Source organism: Coregonus clupeaformis, chromosome 40, assembly GCF_020615455.1.
Source record: "Coregonus clupeaformis isolate EN_2021a chromosome 40, ASM2061545v1, whole genome shotgun sequence".
Taxonomy (NCBI): domain Eukaryota; kingdom Metazoa; phylum Chordata; class Actinopteri; order Salmoniformes; family Salmonidae; genus Coregonus; species Coregonus clupeaformis.
The window spans coordinates 36008249-36028546 of record NC_059231.1 but is presented as its reverse complement, the minus strand read 5'-3'; the positions used below and the strand labels follow the sequence as shown (position 1 = coordinate 36028546).

Sequence of the window (20298 nt, the reverse complement as noted above, 5' to 3'; positions counted from 1 at the left end):
CCGATTTTTATTTATTTATCACTCACAGCCGAAGATATTATAATTTAATATTCATCCAATGTCTGTCATGCTTCTTGACGATGTGATGACGTCATCACTGCTCAGGCTTGCTCCATTGCACACTGAGTGCTAGTGTGCAGGCGTTATCAGCTCTGTAACCTGGTTCTAGAAAGAATGCGAACATGAGTAGATTACGTATAAATACAGCACGAAAAAACTGCACGTCTGCGAAGCAAGGTTCGCTTGAAGCAGCGTAGTTTACGCTTCGAGTCTATTTTCTTCGGCAGCTAGAGCTTTGCAGAGATGAAGATGCAAAGAAATAAGCACATCATATCAAATATAATTTCACAAATCTCAATAATCCTAAAACTAAGTAGGAAAATAGCATTTTAGGATTGCACTAAAAAAAGACAAATCTAAGTTGACACAATTGTTGATATCTCAAATAATTTTAATTACAACAAACATGCAAATTTGTTGCTGAGGTTGAAATAAAATCCTTCCATTATGAAATCAGATACCATCCCGTTATGAGATGAAGCAATTTTAGTTCCTCATTTAGTTCTCGAGTGAGCGAAGAAAGCTGTTTGGAGAATTGTCATGACACCTCTGATCTTTACCAGCGATAGTTTCTGTGATAGCAAAGCCCATAGAGGGCTTTTATCTCGCTATTCATCTCTATGCCGTGGTCACACTGGCGCCTGAAGAGATTTTGAATGAAAATAGATCTGTATGAGGCTGTGCAACATAATGTCCATTTCACAGGGATTTTCTATTTATAGAAACAAATCTATTCCCTATCTTTATTTTTCATTTGTCTACCTTACCCTACCGCCAGGGGCGGTGTGTTCATTAGGGCGATATGGGCGACGCACTGCCAAACGGGAAAAGGAAGGGATTTGTTTTCTAATCAATTATATCACGGCAACAGTAGTTATCAGTGTTCTAATCTAGACGTCTGATCTGCCACTAAATGTCCAATCAGGCTAAAGTCGTGCTTCAAATGGCCCCGCCCCTTTTGGGGCGATTTCAGTCAGGTTGAAAATCGCCCCAGAAGTCTCTCATAGACTCTCATGTAAAATCTTTTTTTTTCAAATATCAGAGCTTTCAATACAATCTCTATGGGTTCCGGGAGGGCTTGCACTTACGCGCTTTCGTCATAACGTAACATAACCATGAACGTAACTAAGAAAAGAGCGGGTAGCAGCGTCAATCAATTCACGTACTACTGTCAAGATGGCTAGCGTTCAGTGCAACTCGATTGTCTCTTTGAAAGAAGTTCCTTTTTGTCGGCGAACAAATCAAGATAAATTGGCAACGAAACAATTAGGACCTCCCAGACCAAATTTAATAATTCAACAGGTTTCTACTAAAGGGGGGAAAGTCCTACACCCGAGGATTTTCCAAAAATTGGTACTGAACGAAAAACCTGGCTAGCAGGCTGCGATGTAGCTAATGCAGTCTTCTGCTACCCCTGCTTACTCTTTCACCCTGAAGGCGGCACGGCAGACAGCACCGCTTGGACAGCGACTGGTGTAACGGACATGCACCATCTTTCAGAAAAGATTAAGAAACATGAGCTGTCAAAGACCCACATGGATAGCTGTTTGAGATTGTCTGCTTTGGGGAGAGTGAACATTGCCACTCAACTGGATGAGGGATACAGGCTAGCTGTCCGCCGCCACAACGATGAGGTTAGCAAGAACCGCCACATCCTCAGCCGGCTAATCCAGTGTGTGAAGTTTTTGCGGAGTGTTTGAGTTAGCTTTGCGAGGCAAAGATGAAACTGAGGGCTCCACCAACCCTGGTATTTTTCTTGGACTTGTCAACTTTGTGGCACAATTAGATGAGGTGTTTTATGGAAATGCATATTGTTTATGCAGTGTTGAGGAATGTGAAAGACCACCCTTGATTATTTTTACTGTGATAACTTATTTTGCTTTTGTAAGCCAACACTTTTGAGATCAGTCAATAAATGCTTCTGGTATTGACTTATATGCTGCCCCTGTCTTCATGTTGTGCTGGACATATCTTTTTTAAAATGTGTGTAGGTCACCTAAATCATCAGAAAAATTGCCCCCCCCTGAGAATTTTTTCAGGAGCCGCCACTGCCTACCGCAAGGGAATTTCTGACAGGAGACCCTCTGAAAATAATTTCCCCGTTCCAAATTATCCATGATCATTAAATTATTAATCAAATAGCCTTGTCTAGGCCTACTCATAATTTAGTATGCCTATTCATATATATTATACATTATCATAATGCATTGTATAGAGACAGTATTTTAATTTCTTGATCAGTGCGCTGCAGTGTTTTGGATTATTGATTGGGACAACTTGTGTGCTATCAAGCCAAAGGAGGATAATTATTATTCTTGTTTTCAATGGTTGACATTACAGAAAGGTAGGCCAATATTTTCTTGTCTCCTAGTCGTAAGTGGATGAAAATAATAGTGCTTAGCCTACATTTCACAAGTGCATAAAATGTTGTCGTGTCGCGGAGGTGCCACATTTACATAAGTATTCAGACCCATTACTCAGTACTTTGTTGAAGCACCTTTGGCAGCAATTACAACCTTGAGTCTTTTTGGGTATGACGCTACAAGCTTGGCACACCTGTATTTGGGGAGTTTCTCCCATTCTTCTCTGCAGATCCTCTCAAGCTCTGTCATGTTGGATGGGGAGCGTCGCCGCACAGCTATTTTCAGGTCTCTCCAGAGATGTTCGATCCGGTTCAAGTCCAGGCTCTGGCTGGGCCACTGAAGGACATTCAGTGACTTGTCCTGAAGCCACTTCTGCTTTGTCTTGGCTGTGTGCTTAGGGTCGTTGTCCTGATTGAAGGTGATTCTTCACCCCAGTCTGAGGGCCTAAGCGCTCTAGAGCAGGTTTTCATCAAGGATCTCTCTGTACTTTGCTCCACTCATCTTTCCCTCGATCCTGACTAGTCTCCCTGCTGCTGAAATACATCCCCACAACCTGATGCTGCCACCACCATGCTTCACCGTAGGGATGGTGCCGGGTTTCCTCCAGACATGACGCTTGGCATTCAGGTCAAAGAGTTCAATCTTGTTTCTCACGGTCAGAGTCCTTTAGGTGCCTTTTGGCAAACTCCAAGCGGGCTGCCATGTGCCTTTTACTGAGGAGTGGCTTCCGTCTGGCCACTCTACCATAAAGGCCTGATTGGTGGAGTGCTGCAGAGATGGTTGTCCTTCTGGAAGGTTCTCCCTTCTCCACAGACGAACTCTGGAGCTCTGTCAGAGTGACCATCGGGTTCTTGGTCACCTGCCTGACCAAGGCCCTTCTCCCCCGATTGCTCAGTTTGACCGGGCGGCCAGCTGTAGGAAGAGTCTTGGTGGTTCCAAACTTCTTCCATTTAAGAATGAGGGAGGCCACTGTGTTCTTGGGGACCTTCAATGCTGCAGAAATGTTTTGATACCTTTCCCCAGATCTGTGCCTCGACACAATCCTGTCTCGGAGCTCTACGGACAATTCCTTCGACCTCATGGCTTGGTTTTTGCTCTGACGTACACTGTCAACTGTGGGACCTTATACAGTGAGGGAAAAAAGTATTTGATCCCCTGCTGATTTTGTACGTTTGCCCACTGACAAATAAATGATCAGTCTATAATTTTAATGGTAGATTTATTTGAACAGTGAGAGACAGAATAACAACAAAAACATCCAGAAAAATGCATGTAAAAAATGTTATAAATTGATTTGCATTTTAATGAGGGAAATAAGTATTTGACCCCCTCTCAATTAGAAAGATTTCTGGCTCCCAGGTGTCTTTTATACAGGTAACGAGCTGAGATTAGGAGCAAACTCTTACAGGGAGTCCTCCTAATCTCAGTTTGTTACCTGTATAAAAGACACCTGTCCAAAGAAACAATCAATCAATCAGATTCCAAACTCTCCACCATGGCCAAGACCAATGAGCTTTCCAAGGATGTCAGGGACAAGATTGTAGACCTACACAAGGCTGGAATGGGCTACAAGACCATCGCCAAGCAGCTTGGTGAGAAGGTGACAACAGTTGCCAGGAATGCTGCCTATGACCCCAAGAACACCATCCCCATCGTCAAACATGGAGGTGGAAACATTATGCTTTGGGGGTGTTTTTCTGCTAAGGGGACAGGACAACTTCACTGCATCAAAGGGACGATGGACGGGGCCATGTACCGTCAAATCTTGGGTGAGAACCTCCTTCCTTCAGCCAGTGCATTGAAAATGGGTCGTGGATGTGTATTCCAGCATGACAATGACCCAAAACACACGGCCAAGGCAACATAGGAGTGGCTCAAGAAGAAGCACATTAAGATCATGGAGTGGCCTAGCCAGTCTCCAGACCTTAATCCCATAGAAAATCTGTGGAGGGAGCTGAAGGTTCGAGTTGCCAAACATCAGCCTCGAAACCTTAATGACTTGGAGAAGATCTGCAAAGAGGAGTGGGACAAAATCCCTCCTGAGATGTGTGCAAACCTGGTGTCCAACTACAAGAAACGTCTGACCTCTGTGATTGCCAACATGGGTTTTGCCACCAAGTACTAAGTCATGTTTTGCAGAGGGGTCAAATACTTATTTCCCTCATTAAAATGCAAATAATTTTCTAACATTTTTGACATGCGTTTTTCTGGATTTTGTTGTTGTTATTCTGTCTCTCACTGTTCAAATAAACCTACCATTAAAATTATAGACTGATCATTTCTTTGTCAGTGGGCAAATGTATAAAATCAACAGGGGTTCAAATACTTTTCTCTCTCACTGTATAGATAGGTGTGTGCCTTTCCAAATTATGTCCAATCATTTGAAATTACCACAGGTGGACTCCAGTCAAGTTGTAGAAACATCTCAAGGATGATCAATGGGAACAGGATGCACCTGAGCTCAGTTTGAAGTCTCATAGCAAAGTGTCTGAATACTTATGTAAATAAGGTGTTTCTGTTTTTTATTTTTAATACATTTGCAAACATTTCTAAAAACCTGTTGTCACTTTGTCATTATGGGGTGTTGTGTTTAGATTGATGAGGATTTAATTTAATTTAGTCCATTTTAGAATAAGGCTGTAACGTAACAAAATGTGGAAAAAGTCAAGCGGTCTGAATACTTTCCGAAGGCACTGTAGTTGTATAGATCACGTCACTTGCTTTACCCCGTTTCATTGGACATTACCCATTGCTGCGGTGTAGGTAAAACCAGAGACATGCACCGCTATTTAGCTTCACTGACGTTTGTAGCCACGCATCTCGTCATGCTCCCAGTGCAGCACCCTGAAAACCACGCTGACGGAGTTATGGCGGTACACTCTCGTCACGGTAGCAGTGTAGTTTCGCTGTAAGGTGCTGATAAATTCAGAGCATTTTAGACTTCACTGCAGAACACCTATACGCATATTAGAGGTTTTGATCTGGCCCGAAAATTCAAGCCAGACCCATCCAGAACCCTGCAGGAAAATATTTGATGAGCCCAATCCATAATTATTAAACATGATTGTGCCGTTATACAAAACATAGGCCTACCGCATATTACTTACAGTAGAAAAACACAATTCCATATTTCTTTGGTAAATAATTGGTTTACTGCAAAATGAAACAAACTCTAGTAATCGTCTTTGACTGTGAACAGTAGTATTATGCATACTGTATGAAATTGCTAACCATTTCATACAGTATGCATAATACTACTGTATTATGGTTCATTGTGCAGGCGGCCTTCAGAGTTACACTTATAGTGAATCTGTATTTGATTTTGAATTGTAATGCTAGGGACTATTTAATAGTTTTATAATGAAGAGGCTAATACGTTACCTTAAAGAATATCTAATCACCGTGGCGTGCGCTTCCATCGCCCCTTCTCGCTCCTTCATTCCTTTCTCGAGTGCGCAGAGAATGGGACTATTATAAAAAAAAAGAAAAAAAAAAAAGAACTACGTTTTGTTTTGATAACATGTCAATATTGATGTTCCTGACCATATTTCATTTAGTTTCTGTGGCTTAGTACGCTACTGTCAGTTTTTATCATACATTCCTGCCTGCGCTGTATAGGTCAGTATGTACACTAATCAAAAAAATAAAGGGAACACTTAAACAACACATCCTAGATCTGAATGAATGAAACAATCTTATTAAATAGTATTTTCTTTACATAGTTGAATGTGCTGACAACAAAATCACACACAAATTATCAATGGAAATCAAATTTATCAACCCATGGTGGTCTGGATTTGGAGTCACCCTCAAAATGTAAGTGGAAAACCACACTACAGGCTGATCCAACTTTGATGTAATGTCCTTAAAACAAGTCAAAATGAGGCTCAGTAGTGTGTGTGGCCTCCACGTGCCTGTATGACCTCCCTACAACGCCTGGGCATGCTCCTGATGAGGTGGCGGATGGTCTCCTGAGGGATCTCCTCCCAGACCTGGACTAAAGCATCCGCCAACTCCTGGACAGTCTGTGGTGCAACGTGGCATTGGTGGATGGAGCGAGACATGATGTCCCAGATGTGCTCAATTGGATTCAGGTCTGGGGAACTGGCGGGCCAGTCCATAGCATCAATGCCTTCCTCTTGCAGGAACTGCTGACACACTCCAGCCACATGAGGTCTAGCATTGTCTTGCATTAGGAGGAACCCAGGGCCAACCGCACCAGCATATGGTCTCACAAGGGGTCTGAGGATCTCATCTCGGTACCTAATGGCAGTCAGGCTACCTCTGGCGAGCACATGGAGGGCTGTGCGGCCCCCCAAAGAAATGCCACCCCACACCATGACTGACCCACCGCCAAACCGGTCATGCTGGAGGATGTTGCAGGCAGCAGAACGTTCTCCACGGCGTCTCCAGACTCTGTCACGTCTGTCACATGTGCTCAGTGTGAACCTGCTTTCATCTGTGAAGAGCACAGGGTGCCAGTGGCGAATTTGCCAATCTTGGTGTTCTCTGGCAAATGCCAAACGTCCTGCACGGTGTTGGGCTGTAAGCACAACCCCCACCTGTGGACGTCGGGCCCTCATACCACCCTCATGGAGTCTGTTTCTGACCGTTTGAGCAGACACATGCACATTTGTGGCCTGCTGGAGGTCATTTTGCAGGGCTCTGGCAGTGCTCCTCCTGCTCCTTCTTGTACAAAGGCGGAGGTAGTGGTCCTGCTGCTGGGTTGTTGCCCTCCTACGGCCTCCTCCATGTCTCCTGATGTACTGGCCTGTCTCCTGGTAGCGCCTCCATGCTCTGGACACTACGCTGACAGACACAGCAAACCTTCTTTCCACAGCTCGCATTGATGTGCCATCCTGGATGAGCTGCACTACCTGAGCCACTTGTGTGGGTTGTAGACATGCTACTACTAGAGTGAAAGCACCGCCAGCATTCAAAAGTGACCAAAACATCAGCCAGGAAGCATAGGAACTGAGAAGTGGTCTGTGGTCACCACCTGCAGAACCACTTCTTTATTGGGGGTATCTTGCTAATTGCCTATAATTTCCACCTGTTGTCTATTCCATTTGCACAACAGCATGTCAATCAGTGTTGCTTCCTAAGTGGACAGTTTGATTTCACAGAAGTGTGATTGACTTGGAGTTACATTGTGTTGTTTAAGTGTTCCCTTAATTTTTTTGAGCAGTGTATGTTGGAACATTGCTCCGTGACTTGCTTCCATTCAGCCACGAGCATTAGTGAGGTCGGGCATTGATGTTGGGCGATTAGGCCTGGCTCACAGTTGGTGTTCCAATTCATCCCAAAGGATGAATGGGGTTGAGGTCAGGGCTCTGTGCAGGCCAGTCAAGTTCTTCCACAACGATCTCGACAAACCATTTCTGTATGGGCCTCGCTTTGTGCTCGGGGGCATTGTCATGCTGAAACAGGAAAGGGCCTTCCCCAAACTGTTGCCACAAAGTTGGAAGCACAGAATCATCTAGAATGTCATTGTGTGCTATAGCGTTAAGATTTCCCTTCACTGGAAAAACAGCCCCAGACCATTATTTGTCCTCCACCAAACATTACAGTTGGCACTATACATTGGGGCAGGTAGCATTCTCCTGGCTTCCGCCAAACCCAGATTTGTCCGTCGGACTGACAGATGGTGACGCTTGATTCATCACTCCAGGGAACGTGTTTCCGCTGCTCCAGAGTCCAATGGCGGCGAGCTTTACACCACTCTGGCCGACACTTGGCATTGCGAATGGTTATCTTAGGCTTGTGTGCGTCTGCTCGGCCATGGAAACCCATTTCATGAAGCTCCTGACGAACACTTCTTGTGCTGATGTTGCTTCCAGAGGCAGTTTGGAACTTGGTAGTGAGTGTTGCAACCTGGGACAGAAGATTTTTACACCCTTCTGCACTCGGTGGTCCCATTCTGTGAGCTTGTGTGGCCTACCATTTTCCGGCTGAGTTGTTGTTGCTCCTAGACGTTTCCACTTTACAATAACAGCACTTACAGTTGACCGGGGCAGCTCTAGCAGGGCAGAAATTTGAGGAACTAACTTGTTAGAAAGGTGGCATCCTATGACGGTGCCACGTTGAAAGTCACTGAGCTCTTCAGTAAGGCCATTCTACTGCCAATGTTTGTCTATGGAGATTGCATGGCTGTGTACACCTGTCAGCAACAGGTGTGGCTGAAATAGCAGAATCGACTAATTTAAAGGGGTGTCCACATACTTTTGTATAGATGGTGTATCTAATCATAACAGAATAATTCTATAGGGAATATTATTTTTATTTTTACTAATGGGCATATTAAATAACTGTGAACAAGTTATGAAGTGCAATGATGGAGAGAGTGTTGCAGGCTCATATCTATCAGAGCAGAGAGTGGGAGAGAGATCATAGAAATAGAATCTCAGGCATCCACTTTTCTCTCACCACAGCAACGGCTAAGCGTTGCTCTCAAAACATGCAATATTGCACAAACCTAAGCCCGGGCCCAACCCAACTCCTGCACCATTCCCAGCCTTAGGCTGCCTCCAACATCCCCTGGTCCCAGCCCCCATCCTTTTCCCTTTCTCGCTTCCCTAGTCCTTAGCCCAAGCCTCACTGTCTCTATCCCTGTCCCTCAAGCAAAGCTCAGCCCCAAACTCAGTCTCAACTCATTCCTAGACAGTCCCAGTTCCAGCCATAGACCAATGTCGTCAGAGTCTGTTGGCCTCTCCCTAAGCCCAACCTCATCCCTAATCGTAATGACCACAGCTGCAGCCTCGACCTAGCCCAACTCATCAGTACCGGATGTGGCTGTGTGTTCTGATCCATAGAGAGAGAGCGGGAAGAGAGTTATGTATGGTATGCTGTGGCCTGATGCCATAGCTAGCTAGCTAGGGGTGTGTCTCCTTGCTGTCAAAAGCATCATATCTAAAGCTATTTGCATGTCAGGGATGCCTGACTTTGCGTGTTCGTGTGTGTGTTACTCAGGACTAGGTTTTCAACATTCCGGTAATGTTCCTAAAACTCCCAGGTATTTCAGAAATCCTGGTTGGACGGATCCTGGATTTCCTGCTTAGTCTCTCCTGATTCCAGGAATCTTCCAACCAGGATTTCTGGAGAACCTGGACATTTTGAGAAAGTTACTGACATTTTGCAACCCCACTCATTGAGTCCAAGCTTCTGTATGACCACTAAAATATTTGAGTCCTTTATGCTTGCTATATTTCAATGTGGAACTAAATAAGCCATTGCCATGTTTCCCTCAGGATGGGTTTGTGGTGCGGATCTACGCGACCAGTACAGACTCAGCATTGCAGCAGGAGCTTCAGCTGAAACTGGCCAGGAAGTGTCTCCACGCCTGCGGCATCTCTCTGTTTGACCTTGAGAAAGACCTACACATCATCAGTGAGTACTACTGAATTTGCTCTGGGGTGAAGTTTCCCCTAGGTACAGATCTATGATCAGCTTCCCCTCCCCCAATCCTAACCTTAACCATTAGTGGGGAAAATGCTAAACTCACCCAAGATCAGTGTTTAGGGGCAACTTCACAACCTTACACCATCTCGCTCCATCAGATAATGGCATATGAGGCATCATCATATGTGTGTTTTTAGGTGGAGACTGTTGTCACTGAATCAGAGGTCTGAATGTCTGAAATGGAAGAAATGCAAACCATGATAACGTTCTATTCATTCTATTCCAGGGATTGCAATGCACCGGTCTCCACGTGTGCGTTTCTGTAATATCTTTTTGGGATTGTGAATTTGTGTGTTTCGCATATACAGTACCAGTCAAAAGTCAAGGGTTTTTCTTTATTACAAATCCAAATATGTTATATTTTAGATTCTTCAAAGTAGCCACCCTTTGCCTTGATGACAGCTTTGCACACACTTGGCATTCTCTCAACCAGCTTCACCTGGAATGCTTTTCCAACAGTCTTGAAGGAGTTCCCACATATGCTAAGCACTTCATCCCAAACCATCTCAATTGGGTTGAGGTCGGGTGATTGTGGAGGCCAGGTTATCTGATGCAGCACTCCATCGCTCTCCTTCTTGGTCAAATAGCCCTTACACAGCCTGGAGGTGTGTTGGGTCATTGTCCTATTGAAACACAAATGATAGTCCCGCTAAGCGCAAACCAGATGGGATGGCATATCGCTGCAGAATGCTGTGGTAGCCATTCTGGTTAAGTGTGCCTTGAATTCTAAATAAATCACAGACAGTGTCACCAGAAAGCACCATCACACCACCTCCTCCATGCTTCGCGGTGGGAACCACACATGTGGAGATCATCCGTTCACCTACTCTGCGTCTCACAAAGACACGGCGGTTGTAACAAAAAATCTCACATTTGGACTCATCAGACCAAAGGACAGATTTCCACCGGTCTAATGTCCATTGCTTGTGTTTCTTGGTCCAAGCAAGTCTCTTCTTGTTATTGGTGTCCTTTAGTAGTGGTTTCTTTACAGCAATTCACACAGTCTCCTCTGAACAGTTGATGTTGATGTGTCTGTTACTTGAACTCTGAAGCATTTATTTGGGCTGCAATCGGAGGTGCAGTTAACTTTAATGAACTTATCCTCTGCAGCAGAGGTAACTCTGGGTCTTCCTTTCCTGTGGTGGTCCTCATGAGAGCCAGTTTCATTATAGCACTTGATGGTTTCTGCGACTGCACTTAAAGAAAAGTTATTGACATTTTCCGGATTGACTGTCCTTCATGTCTTAAAGTAATGATGGACTGTCATTTCTCTTTACTTATCTGAGCTGTTCTTGCCATAAAATGGACTTAGTCTTTTACCAAATAGGGCTATCTTTGGTGTACCCACCCCTACCTTGTCACAACACAACTGATTGGCTCAAACACATTATGAAGTTAAGAAATTCCAAAAATTAACTGTTAATTGAAATGCATTCCAGGTGACTACCTCATGAAGCTGGTTGAGAGAATGCCAAGAGTGTGCAAAGCTGTCATCAAAGCAAAGAGTGGCTACTTTGAAGAACCCCAAATATGAAATATATTTTGATTTGTTTAACACTTTTTTTGGTTTCTACATGATTCCATATGTTATTTCATAGTTTTGATGTCTTCACTATTATTCTACAATGTAGAAAATAGTAAAAAATGAAGGAAAACCCTTGAATGAGTAGGTGTGTCCAAACCTTTGACTGGTACTGTATATCAAAATGTGTTTTTGTGTTTTCCAGGTACAGGGTTTGACGAGGAGGCAGCATTGCTGGGAGCAGGCAGGGAATTTGCTTTGATGAAAACGGCCTCAGGAAAGGTAAGAACGCCAGAACTGTACAAACTGAGATGCATGTAACTGCAGCATAACATGTTTAATGGAAGTGTGTGTGTGTGTGTTACCGTTGATGTGGGTACAAATAACATTTAATTCAAGAAGCAGGAAATGGTCATTCTAATCTGCTGTGACCAGCAACACGAGGGCTCTGCTCATTCTGTTCTTCCTCTATATATACACACACGCAAACACACATTCTGCCTCTCACACAAGTCCATTAACCTCCATATGTTAATTGAATGCTCCCTAACACAACAACATCTGCTTGGAGTTAACAACTTTGAGCTATTTCAGTCACGAGACCACCAGTGTATTTACTAAGAACCAAATGGAGGAGAAACGGGGATAGACTAACTTGGAATTGTCCAATAGTTTTCCATTGCAAGCGTTACCCGTTGATAAATATATTGTGTGCACTGCCAATTGTGCCTAATTGCTTAAACAAACACACACACAGACACAGAGCTCGACATTTTTCGTTTGAGCTTTGTTTCTATTGGCATTTTCATAGATATATCCATAATAATGACGTTTATGCATGAATTGCTCTGGCTCAGAAAAAGTTAATTTCTCTTCTGGACACTGTTCACTATGTATGGTACAAGGGAGATCGCAATCCAAAGTGAAAAAAAAAGAGGTCCGACAGGCAGACAGCAATGCTTATATGAACCATTTGCTGTTACAAACCAAATGGTAGCCTAGAAGCGAGGGGAAATAATGACAGATTATTCGGACAGTAACATGAACATGATCTCTTATATAGGCACAGTGATAATTCATATGGAACTGTAAGCAGGCATAGGTGTGTCTGTGTTGGCGAATACAGCACGGCTTGGAACGCTGCTTGTCTAATCAGCATCCAGGATCCATTTTACCCCCTTTTTTCTCCCAATTTCAATTACGATCTTGTCTCATCGCTGCAACTCCCCAACGGGCTCGGGAGAGGCGAAGGTCAAGTCATGCGTTCTCTGAAACATGACCCGTCAAACCGCACTCCTTAACACCCACCCACTTAACTCAGAAGCCAGCTGCACCAATGTCTCGGAGGAACACTGTTTAACTGACGACCGAAGCTACAAGGAGTCGCTAGAGCACGATGAGCCAAGTAAAGCCCCCCCTGGCCAAACCCTCCCCTAACCGTGACGACGCTGGGCCAATTGTGCGCCGCCCTATGGGACTCCCGGTCACGGCCGGTTGTGACACAGCCTGCGATCGAACCCTGCGCCACTCGGGAGGCCAAACAACCCATTTTCTAATAATAATTAGTGTGATGCTGTGTATAGTGCGCTGGGGCTCTGTGTGTGTGTGTACTGTGCGTACCTTGTGTGTGTGTCTAGTTTAGTGTGTGTACAGTGGCGTGAAAAAGTATTTGCCCCCTTTCTAATTTTATCTACTTTTGCATATTTTGTATACTGAATGTTATCAGATCTTCAACCAAAACCTATTATTAGATAAAGGGAACCTGAGTGAACAAATATCACAACAATTACAGTACCAGTCATTAGTTTGGACACACCTACTCATTCCAGGGTTTTTCTTTATTTTTATAATAAATCACTATTTTTACTATTTTCAACAACGCTGGTACTGTTACAGTCGTTCAATGTTGCCCAGTTTTCTTGCGTGTCATCAAACACATATATTTTCCCGATGCTAGCCATTCACTTCACTTCCGCGGGTCTTTGATCTGCCGCCTCGTTCTCGTCAGCACTCCCCTCGTAGTCACAAGCTTGCTAGCTGCTGTGCTACAGGGTCAAAATCTAACTCACTTCCTACGAGCTCCATCTGCATTCGTGATGCACACTGTAGGTGATCATCCTCGTCACCATTGTAGTGTCTTAGCTCTTATTACTAATTGATATATTAAGAAAGACTCCAAATACAAATCAAATCAAATTTTATTGGTCACATACACATATTTAGCAGATGTTATTGCGGGTGTAGCGAAATGTTTGTGTTCCTAGCTCCAACAGTGCAGTAGTATCTAACAATTCACAACAATACACAAATCTAAAAGTAAAAGAATGGAATAAATAAAAATAAAAATATTAGGACGAGCATTGTCGGTGGCATTGACTTAAATACAGTAGAATATAATACTATATATACATATGAGATGAGTAAAGCAGTATGTAAACATTATTAAAGTGACTAGTGTTCCATTATTAAAGTGGCCAGTGATTCCATGTCTGTGTATATAGCGCAACAGCCTCTAAGGTGCAGGGTTGAGTAATCGGGTGGTAGCCGGCTAGTGATGGCGTAAGTGAACTGGAGCTTCACATTTACTAAAGCTAGTTAGTACAAGAATAACATAGAGCAACACTGCGCATGACCAAGGGCGCTCCGTTCTTAAAGGGGACATCAGTAATTAACAGAACATAACACCAACTTTATCAATCAGATGGATAGCTAGCAAAATAAGTGGTGTATATTGTATTTTTATTGGCAAATGTAACTTACAACATGACCTTTAAAGTTACATAGCGTAGCCCTTTACACTTCAAATATAATTTTATTTGTCACATACACGTGTTTAGCGGATGTTATTGCGGTTGTTGCGAAATGCTTGTGCTTCTAGCTCCGATAGTGCAGTAATTTCTACCAAGTAATATCTAACAATTTCACAACATATACCCAATACACACAAATCTAAGTAAGGAATGGAATTTAAGAATACAGTGCTATGAAAAAGTATTTGCCCCCTTTCTAATTTTCTCTACTTTTGCATATTTGTGATACTGAATGTTATCAGATCTTCAACCAAAACATAATATTAGATATAGGGAACATAAGTGAACAAATAACACAACAATTACATATTTATTTCATTTATTTCATAAACAAAGTTATGCAACACCCAATTCCCCTGTGTGAAAAAGTAATTGCCCCCTTACACTCAATAACTGGTTGTGCCACCTTTAGCTGCAATGACTCCAACCAAATGCTTCCTGTAGTTGTTGATCAGTCTCTCATGTCGCTGTGGAGGAATTTTGGCCCACTTCCATGTGAGCTGAAGCTGAAGCGCAGCTGGGTCATGCAGCAAGACAACGATCCAAAACACACAATCAAGTCTACATGAAAATTGCTAAAAAAGCAACAAATTGGAAGTTTTGGAATGGCCTAGTCAAAGTCCAGACCTAATCCCAATTGAGATGTTGTGGCAGGACTTGAAACGAGCAGTTCATGCTTGAAAACCCACACGTCACTGAGTTAAAGCAGTTCTGCATGGAAGAGTGGGCCAAAATGTATCCACAGCGACGTGAGAGACTGATCAACAACTACAGGAAGTATTTGGTTGGAGTCATTGCAGCTAAAGGTGGCACAACCAGTTATTGAGTGTAAGGGGGCAATTACTTTTTCAAACAGGGGAATTGGGTGTTGCATAACTTTGTTTATGAAATAAATATGTAATTGTTGTGTTATTTGTTCACTTATGTACCCTTTATCGAATATTAGGTTTTGGTTGAAGATCTGATAACATTCAGTATCACAAATATGTAAAAGTAGAGAAAATTAGAAAGGGGGTAAATACTTTTTCATAGCACTGTATATACATGCATGGACAAGCAATGACAGAGCGGCATGGACTAAGATACAGTAGAATATTATAGAATACAGTATATACATATCAGATGAGTAATGCAATATATGTAAACATTATTAAAGTGACTAGTGTTCCATTTCTTAAAGTGGCCAGTGATTTTCAATAAGCATCAGCAGCCTCTAATGTGCTAGTGATGGCTATTTAACAGTCTGATGGCCTTGAGAAAGAAGCTGTTTTTCCTTCTCTCGGTCCCAGCTTTGATGCACCTGCACTGACCTCGCCTTCTGGATGATAGCGGGGTGAACAGGCAGTGGCTCTAGTGGTTGATGTCCTTGATGATCTTTTTGGCCTTCCTGTGACATCGGGTGCTGTAGGTATCCTGGAAGGCGGGTAGTTTGCCCCCGGTAATGTGTTTGGCAGACCCTCTGGAGAGCCCTGTGGTTGCGGGCGGTGCAGTTGCCGTACCAGGCGGTGATACAGCCCGACAAGCTGTTCTCAATTGTGCAACTGTAAAAGTTTGAGGGTTTTGGGTGCCAAGACAAATTTCTTCAGCCTCCTGAGGTTGAAGAGGCTCTGTTGCGCCTGTAGTATCGCGTCAATGCTGGTAATTATTGCTGTCAAACAAAGAGTCCGCTTAGGCTGTACTTTGATTATAAGTTTTATTTATATCACAAGATTTCAGCATACAGACCCTGCCGGGCTGGAGAACAGTGTCCAAAGATAATGTCTGTTCTAACCTCTTCTTCGCTTTTACCCAGTATATATAATCTTCCCAAGATATGGGTGGCTCCCTCTACTGTCCAATCCCCTGTCTACAACACACACTTCCTGTCTGTTGTATGTGGCGTCACACTAAAACCTTCCCTCTGACACTAAATAAACATCCTTTCAGTTCCACTTAAAAAACATTAACAAAGTCATAATCTTAATACACTACATTCCCCCCTTCGAGACGAACTAAAAGTCTCGAAAACAAAAAGAACAGGATTATGACAAGTAACCATTTATCTTATTGAGTATCTTTAACATTAAACCAAAAACATTTCCCTCTAGAGTGTAAATACCTTTCTATGAAATATGAACAAATGTTTATGAAGTGTGAATACATTACTATGAAATATGAACAAATATTTATGAAGTGTGAATACATTACTATGAAATATGAACAAATCTTTATGGAGTGTGAGAGCGAAAAACTGTCTGGCAGCCTTCGTTCCAAATATCCATCCATCAATCAAGACAGTAAAATTCTCTCACGGTCCCTCTGCCCCAGGCAACCACCTAGGTACTCCAGATCAACTCATAAATCTTTATCAATGCATTTGAAACTATGAAGCAATTAAATACACATGAAAGCCCCAGCAAACAAAATACTATCCAAAATGTCCACTCTAAGGCTGGTCAACCCATCGGACCCTACAGTGGATCTCTATCCCTGCCTAGACTCCCTGTCCCTAAGCATTCACGAAATAAACAAAAACATCTAAGATCCCCACATGTATCCAATAATCATCAAATATCATTCTACAAAATTAATACCTAAGAATATGACACACATTATGTATTACACATGCAAATATGTCTATATTTCATTGCAGACACTGGAATGTAGTCCACTACACTTCATCTCCTCCGTAGTCTCGACTTCCAATGCATTGTTGATGATGGAATCGGAACCTTTCCACACCTTCCTTGTTCCATCTCCTCCAGTCATTGTCCTTTCATATTGTCCTTGTTTGCGTATTTCAATCTCTACATATTCCCCCATATGCTTCTGGAAGAAAAGAAAATACCAAACAGTATCTTTTGCAAAACAACACTTTCAAATTAAAACATCAATATCAACTAAGAATATAAAAAAATATATATAAATTATGTATGAATCACATTATCATATTTCCCCCCTTTGATTCATAACATCATACTAAAATCACACTAATATTGAAAAAAAAATTTGAAAAATGTTCAAATAATCAAAAAGGATATTTATCCATCAATACTCCATCCAGTCCCACTTGTCCATCTTCATCCAGATCAGGAACAGTCAACAACGGCATCTGAGTGTTGTCTCCAGGCATCACAACTCCAACCCATCTTAATATCATAGCTTTCGCAAAGGTCAGTAACAAAGTACAAAAGCAAAACATCACACAAAGCGCTATCAGAGCTGCAACTAAAATCTGAACCATCACTGCTCCTACTGGGCCTAACTGATCTTGCAACCAAGTCTTCGCTGACCATCCAGCTCCTTCAGATCTACCAAACGCATCCATTATATTCTTCAACGCATCTATAACACTCGTGATATTATCGGAACTATCTGGGATCAAAATATAACAATCATCCCCCGTCAGATTCATAGCCAAACATAAGCCACCTTGTTTTGCTAAAATATAGTCAAGAGCCATGTCATGTTTCAACAGCGTCAGTCTGTGACTTCTTTGAGTATTTGACAGAAGGTTAAACCCTCTTATTGTTTCATTCGCAAACCCCTGCAAAGTATAGGTAATATTATCAATATGATCTGCCAAAAATGTTACACCATACCATGGAAAAAGTCCCAGTCCCCACTTCTCTCCTAGACTTATCCTCCAATGGTAGGCTTCAAGACTATGAAATGTCGCCATGTCTCTTTTCACCCTATTTCCAAACCTAGATTCAGATTTATCTGTGTCCGGTGCTACCCCTCTTCTAATGGTAAAAACCTCATATGGAAGCTTCAACGTTGACATGTAACCACATCCTGTCCATCCATAGGGTAAGAATATATACGCTTTATCACCACAAACCCTCCAAATATCTCTAAAATTCCCAATAGTCACATTGTGAGGCAAAAGCTGATCTTCCACCATCAAAGTCTTGCTGTTCTTACTATCGGGAACAGAAAAAGTAACATTATATTTCCCATCTCTAACCTTATGTTCATGCTTACCCAAAGTCATCCTATAATCATCACAATCTGATATTCCCATGAACATACCCTTTCCATCATATGTTTTATTAGAACAAAAACAACTTTTAGCTTTCACTGCTTTCACCTCCAATGCTTCAGGGTTCGCTGTTACCTGATTTTCCTTCCCATCTAACAAATTCACATAGGGTAATTCATTTAACCAAGAACACCTAAACCTAGGCTTAAACAAATGTTTTGACAATGACATTATTTTATCTGTTAATGATTGTTGCTGATACAACAGCCATGACAAAGCATAAGATTGACACATACTCGATAGAGGTTGAGCGACCGTCTCTAAAATGGAACCCCACGTCTCTGGTGCTGGAATTCTCAACAGACATGGACCCTCAAGATTCCTCACTGATCTTACAGAATGAGTTAACTGCTGGAACCAAAGATTTCTACCTGCCCATTCATCTTTAATCTTCAAAACAGAAGAATCAAATCCATATGCCTTCCATTTAGTTTCTCTTTTCCCTAACGAGCGGTATTGATCAGATGTATCTTCTGATGTTATGTTGAAATCAAAGAACTCATCTTGTACCTCCATGATATTATCTTGCACTATTTCAGATGAATCTATATTGTTCTCTACCACTATCTGCTGAGTCACTCTTGCTAGATCCTTTAATTTCAGAAAAGTTGTTGTCGGTGTCATACTTCCTACATTTGTTATTGCAGTCGTACCATTAATCCCTTCCAAAGTTACCATTAAAGTAGTTGATTTAGTTGATGTATTAACACCCTTAACTACTTCTAGTGGGAAAGCTACCGATATCCTCTGTGTATTATTTACTGTTGGAGTGGCTACTGTAATATACTTCTCCTGAACTCCTTTGGTGACTGTGGAAGCGTCAACAGACTTCAACTCTTCCATTATAAGCGTAACTTTACGAATTACATAGCCTTTTAACCAATAATTCTTAACCGGAACAAATTTTAATGCTTGCACTAGATAAGTACACATATATTCTCCCTGATCTTCCTCTGTAACATTACGCAAAATAAGTGAACAATCACTCATTGTCACGATCGTCAAACAGAGAGGAGGACCAAGGCGCAGTGTTGAAGGCGAACATATTTATTATATTAATGATCACACGATCAAAACGATGACGTGACAGTCAATGGTAAACACAAACCAAATACGAACAAGAAACCACACCCAATGAATGCCTAACGGCTACCTAAGTATGACTCCCAATCAGAGACAACGAGCTACAGCCGTCTCTGATTGGGAGCCACCCTGGCCAACATAGAATTACAAAACCAGAAAGTGAAACCTAGAACACACATAGACTATACACACCCTGGCTCAACATATTAAGAGTCCCCAGAGCCAGGGCGTGACAGTACCCCCCCCTAAAGGCGCGGACTCCGACCGCGCCCACCAAATACCACAGGGGAGGGACCGGGTGGGCACTCCGCTTAGGCGGCGGATCCGGCTCGGGCCTGATCCCGCTCCCTCTCCAACCCCCCAAAGTACCCCTGGTCCGGTCTGGCCCCGCTGGCCGGAGCTGGACTGCACACTGGTGGAGCGGATTGCTCTAGCTCCGGCGTGAAGCACCGGACCAGCCACCGGTGGAACAGGCACGGGCCGTGCCGGACTGACGACGCACACCACTGGCTTGGTGTGGGGAGCAGGAGCGGGCCGAGCCGGGCTGTCGAAGCGCACCACTGACTTGGTGCGGGGAGCAGGAACGGGCCGAGCCGGGCTGACGGGCGCACCACTGACTTGGTGCGGGGAGCAGGAACGGGTCGAGCCGGGCTGACGGAGCACACCACTGACTTGGTGCGGGGAGCAGGAACGGGCCGAGCCGGGCTGACGAAGCGCACCACTGACTTGGTGCGGGGAGCAGGAACGGGTCGAGCCGGGCTGACGAAGCACACCACTGACTTGGTGCGGGGAGCAGGAACGGGCCGAGCCGGGCTGACGAAGCGCACCACTGACTTGGTGCGGGGAGCAGGAACGGGCCGAGCCGGGCTGACGGGCGCACCACTGACTTGGTGCGGGGAGCAGGAACGGGCCGAGCCGGGCTGACGAAGCGCACCACTGACTTGGTGCGGGGAGCAGGAACGGGCCGGACCGTACTGG

General features: G+C 43.4%; 1 protein-coding gene across 2 annotated transcripts in view; it reads left to right on the top strand.

The window, feature by feature from the left end:
• The window catches only part of LOC121554853 (E3 ubiquitin-protein ligase MYCBP2-like), a 323061-nt gene that overhangs the window by 81195 nt on the left and 221568 nt on the right, over positions 1-20298 (top strand). For both annotated transcript variants that reach the window (XM_045212139.1, XM_045212140.1), the window contains exons 10-11: positions 9671-9809; positions 11609-11685. In XM_045212139.1, coding sequence (XP_045068074.1) covers positions 9671-9809; positions 11609-11685 — 216 coding nt within the window. The remainder of the gene's footprint in view (positions 1-9670; positions 9810-11608; positions 11686-20298) is intronic.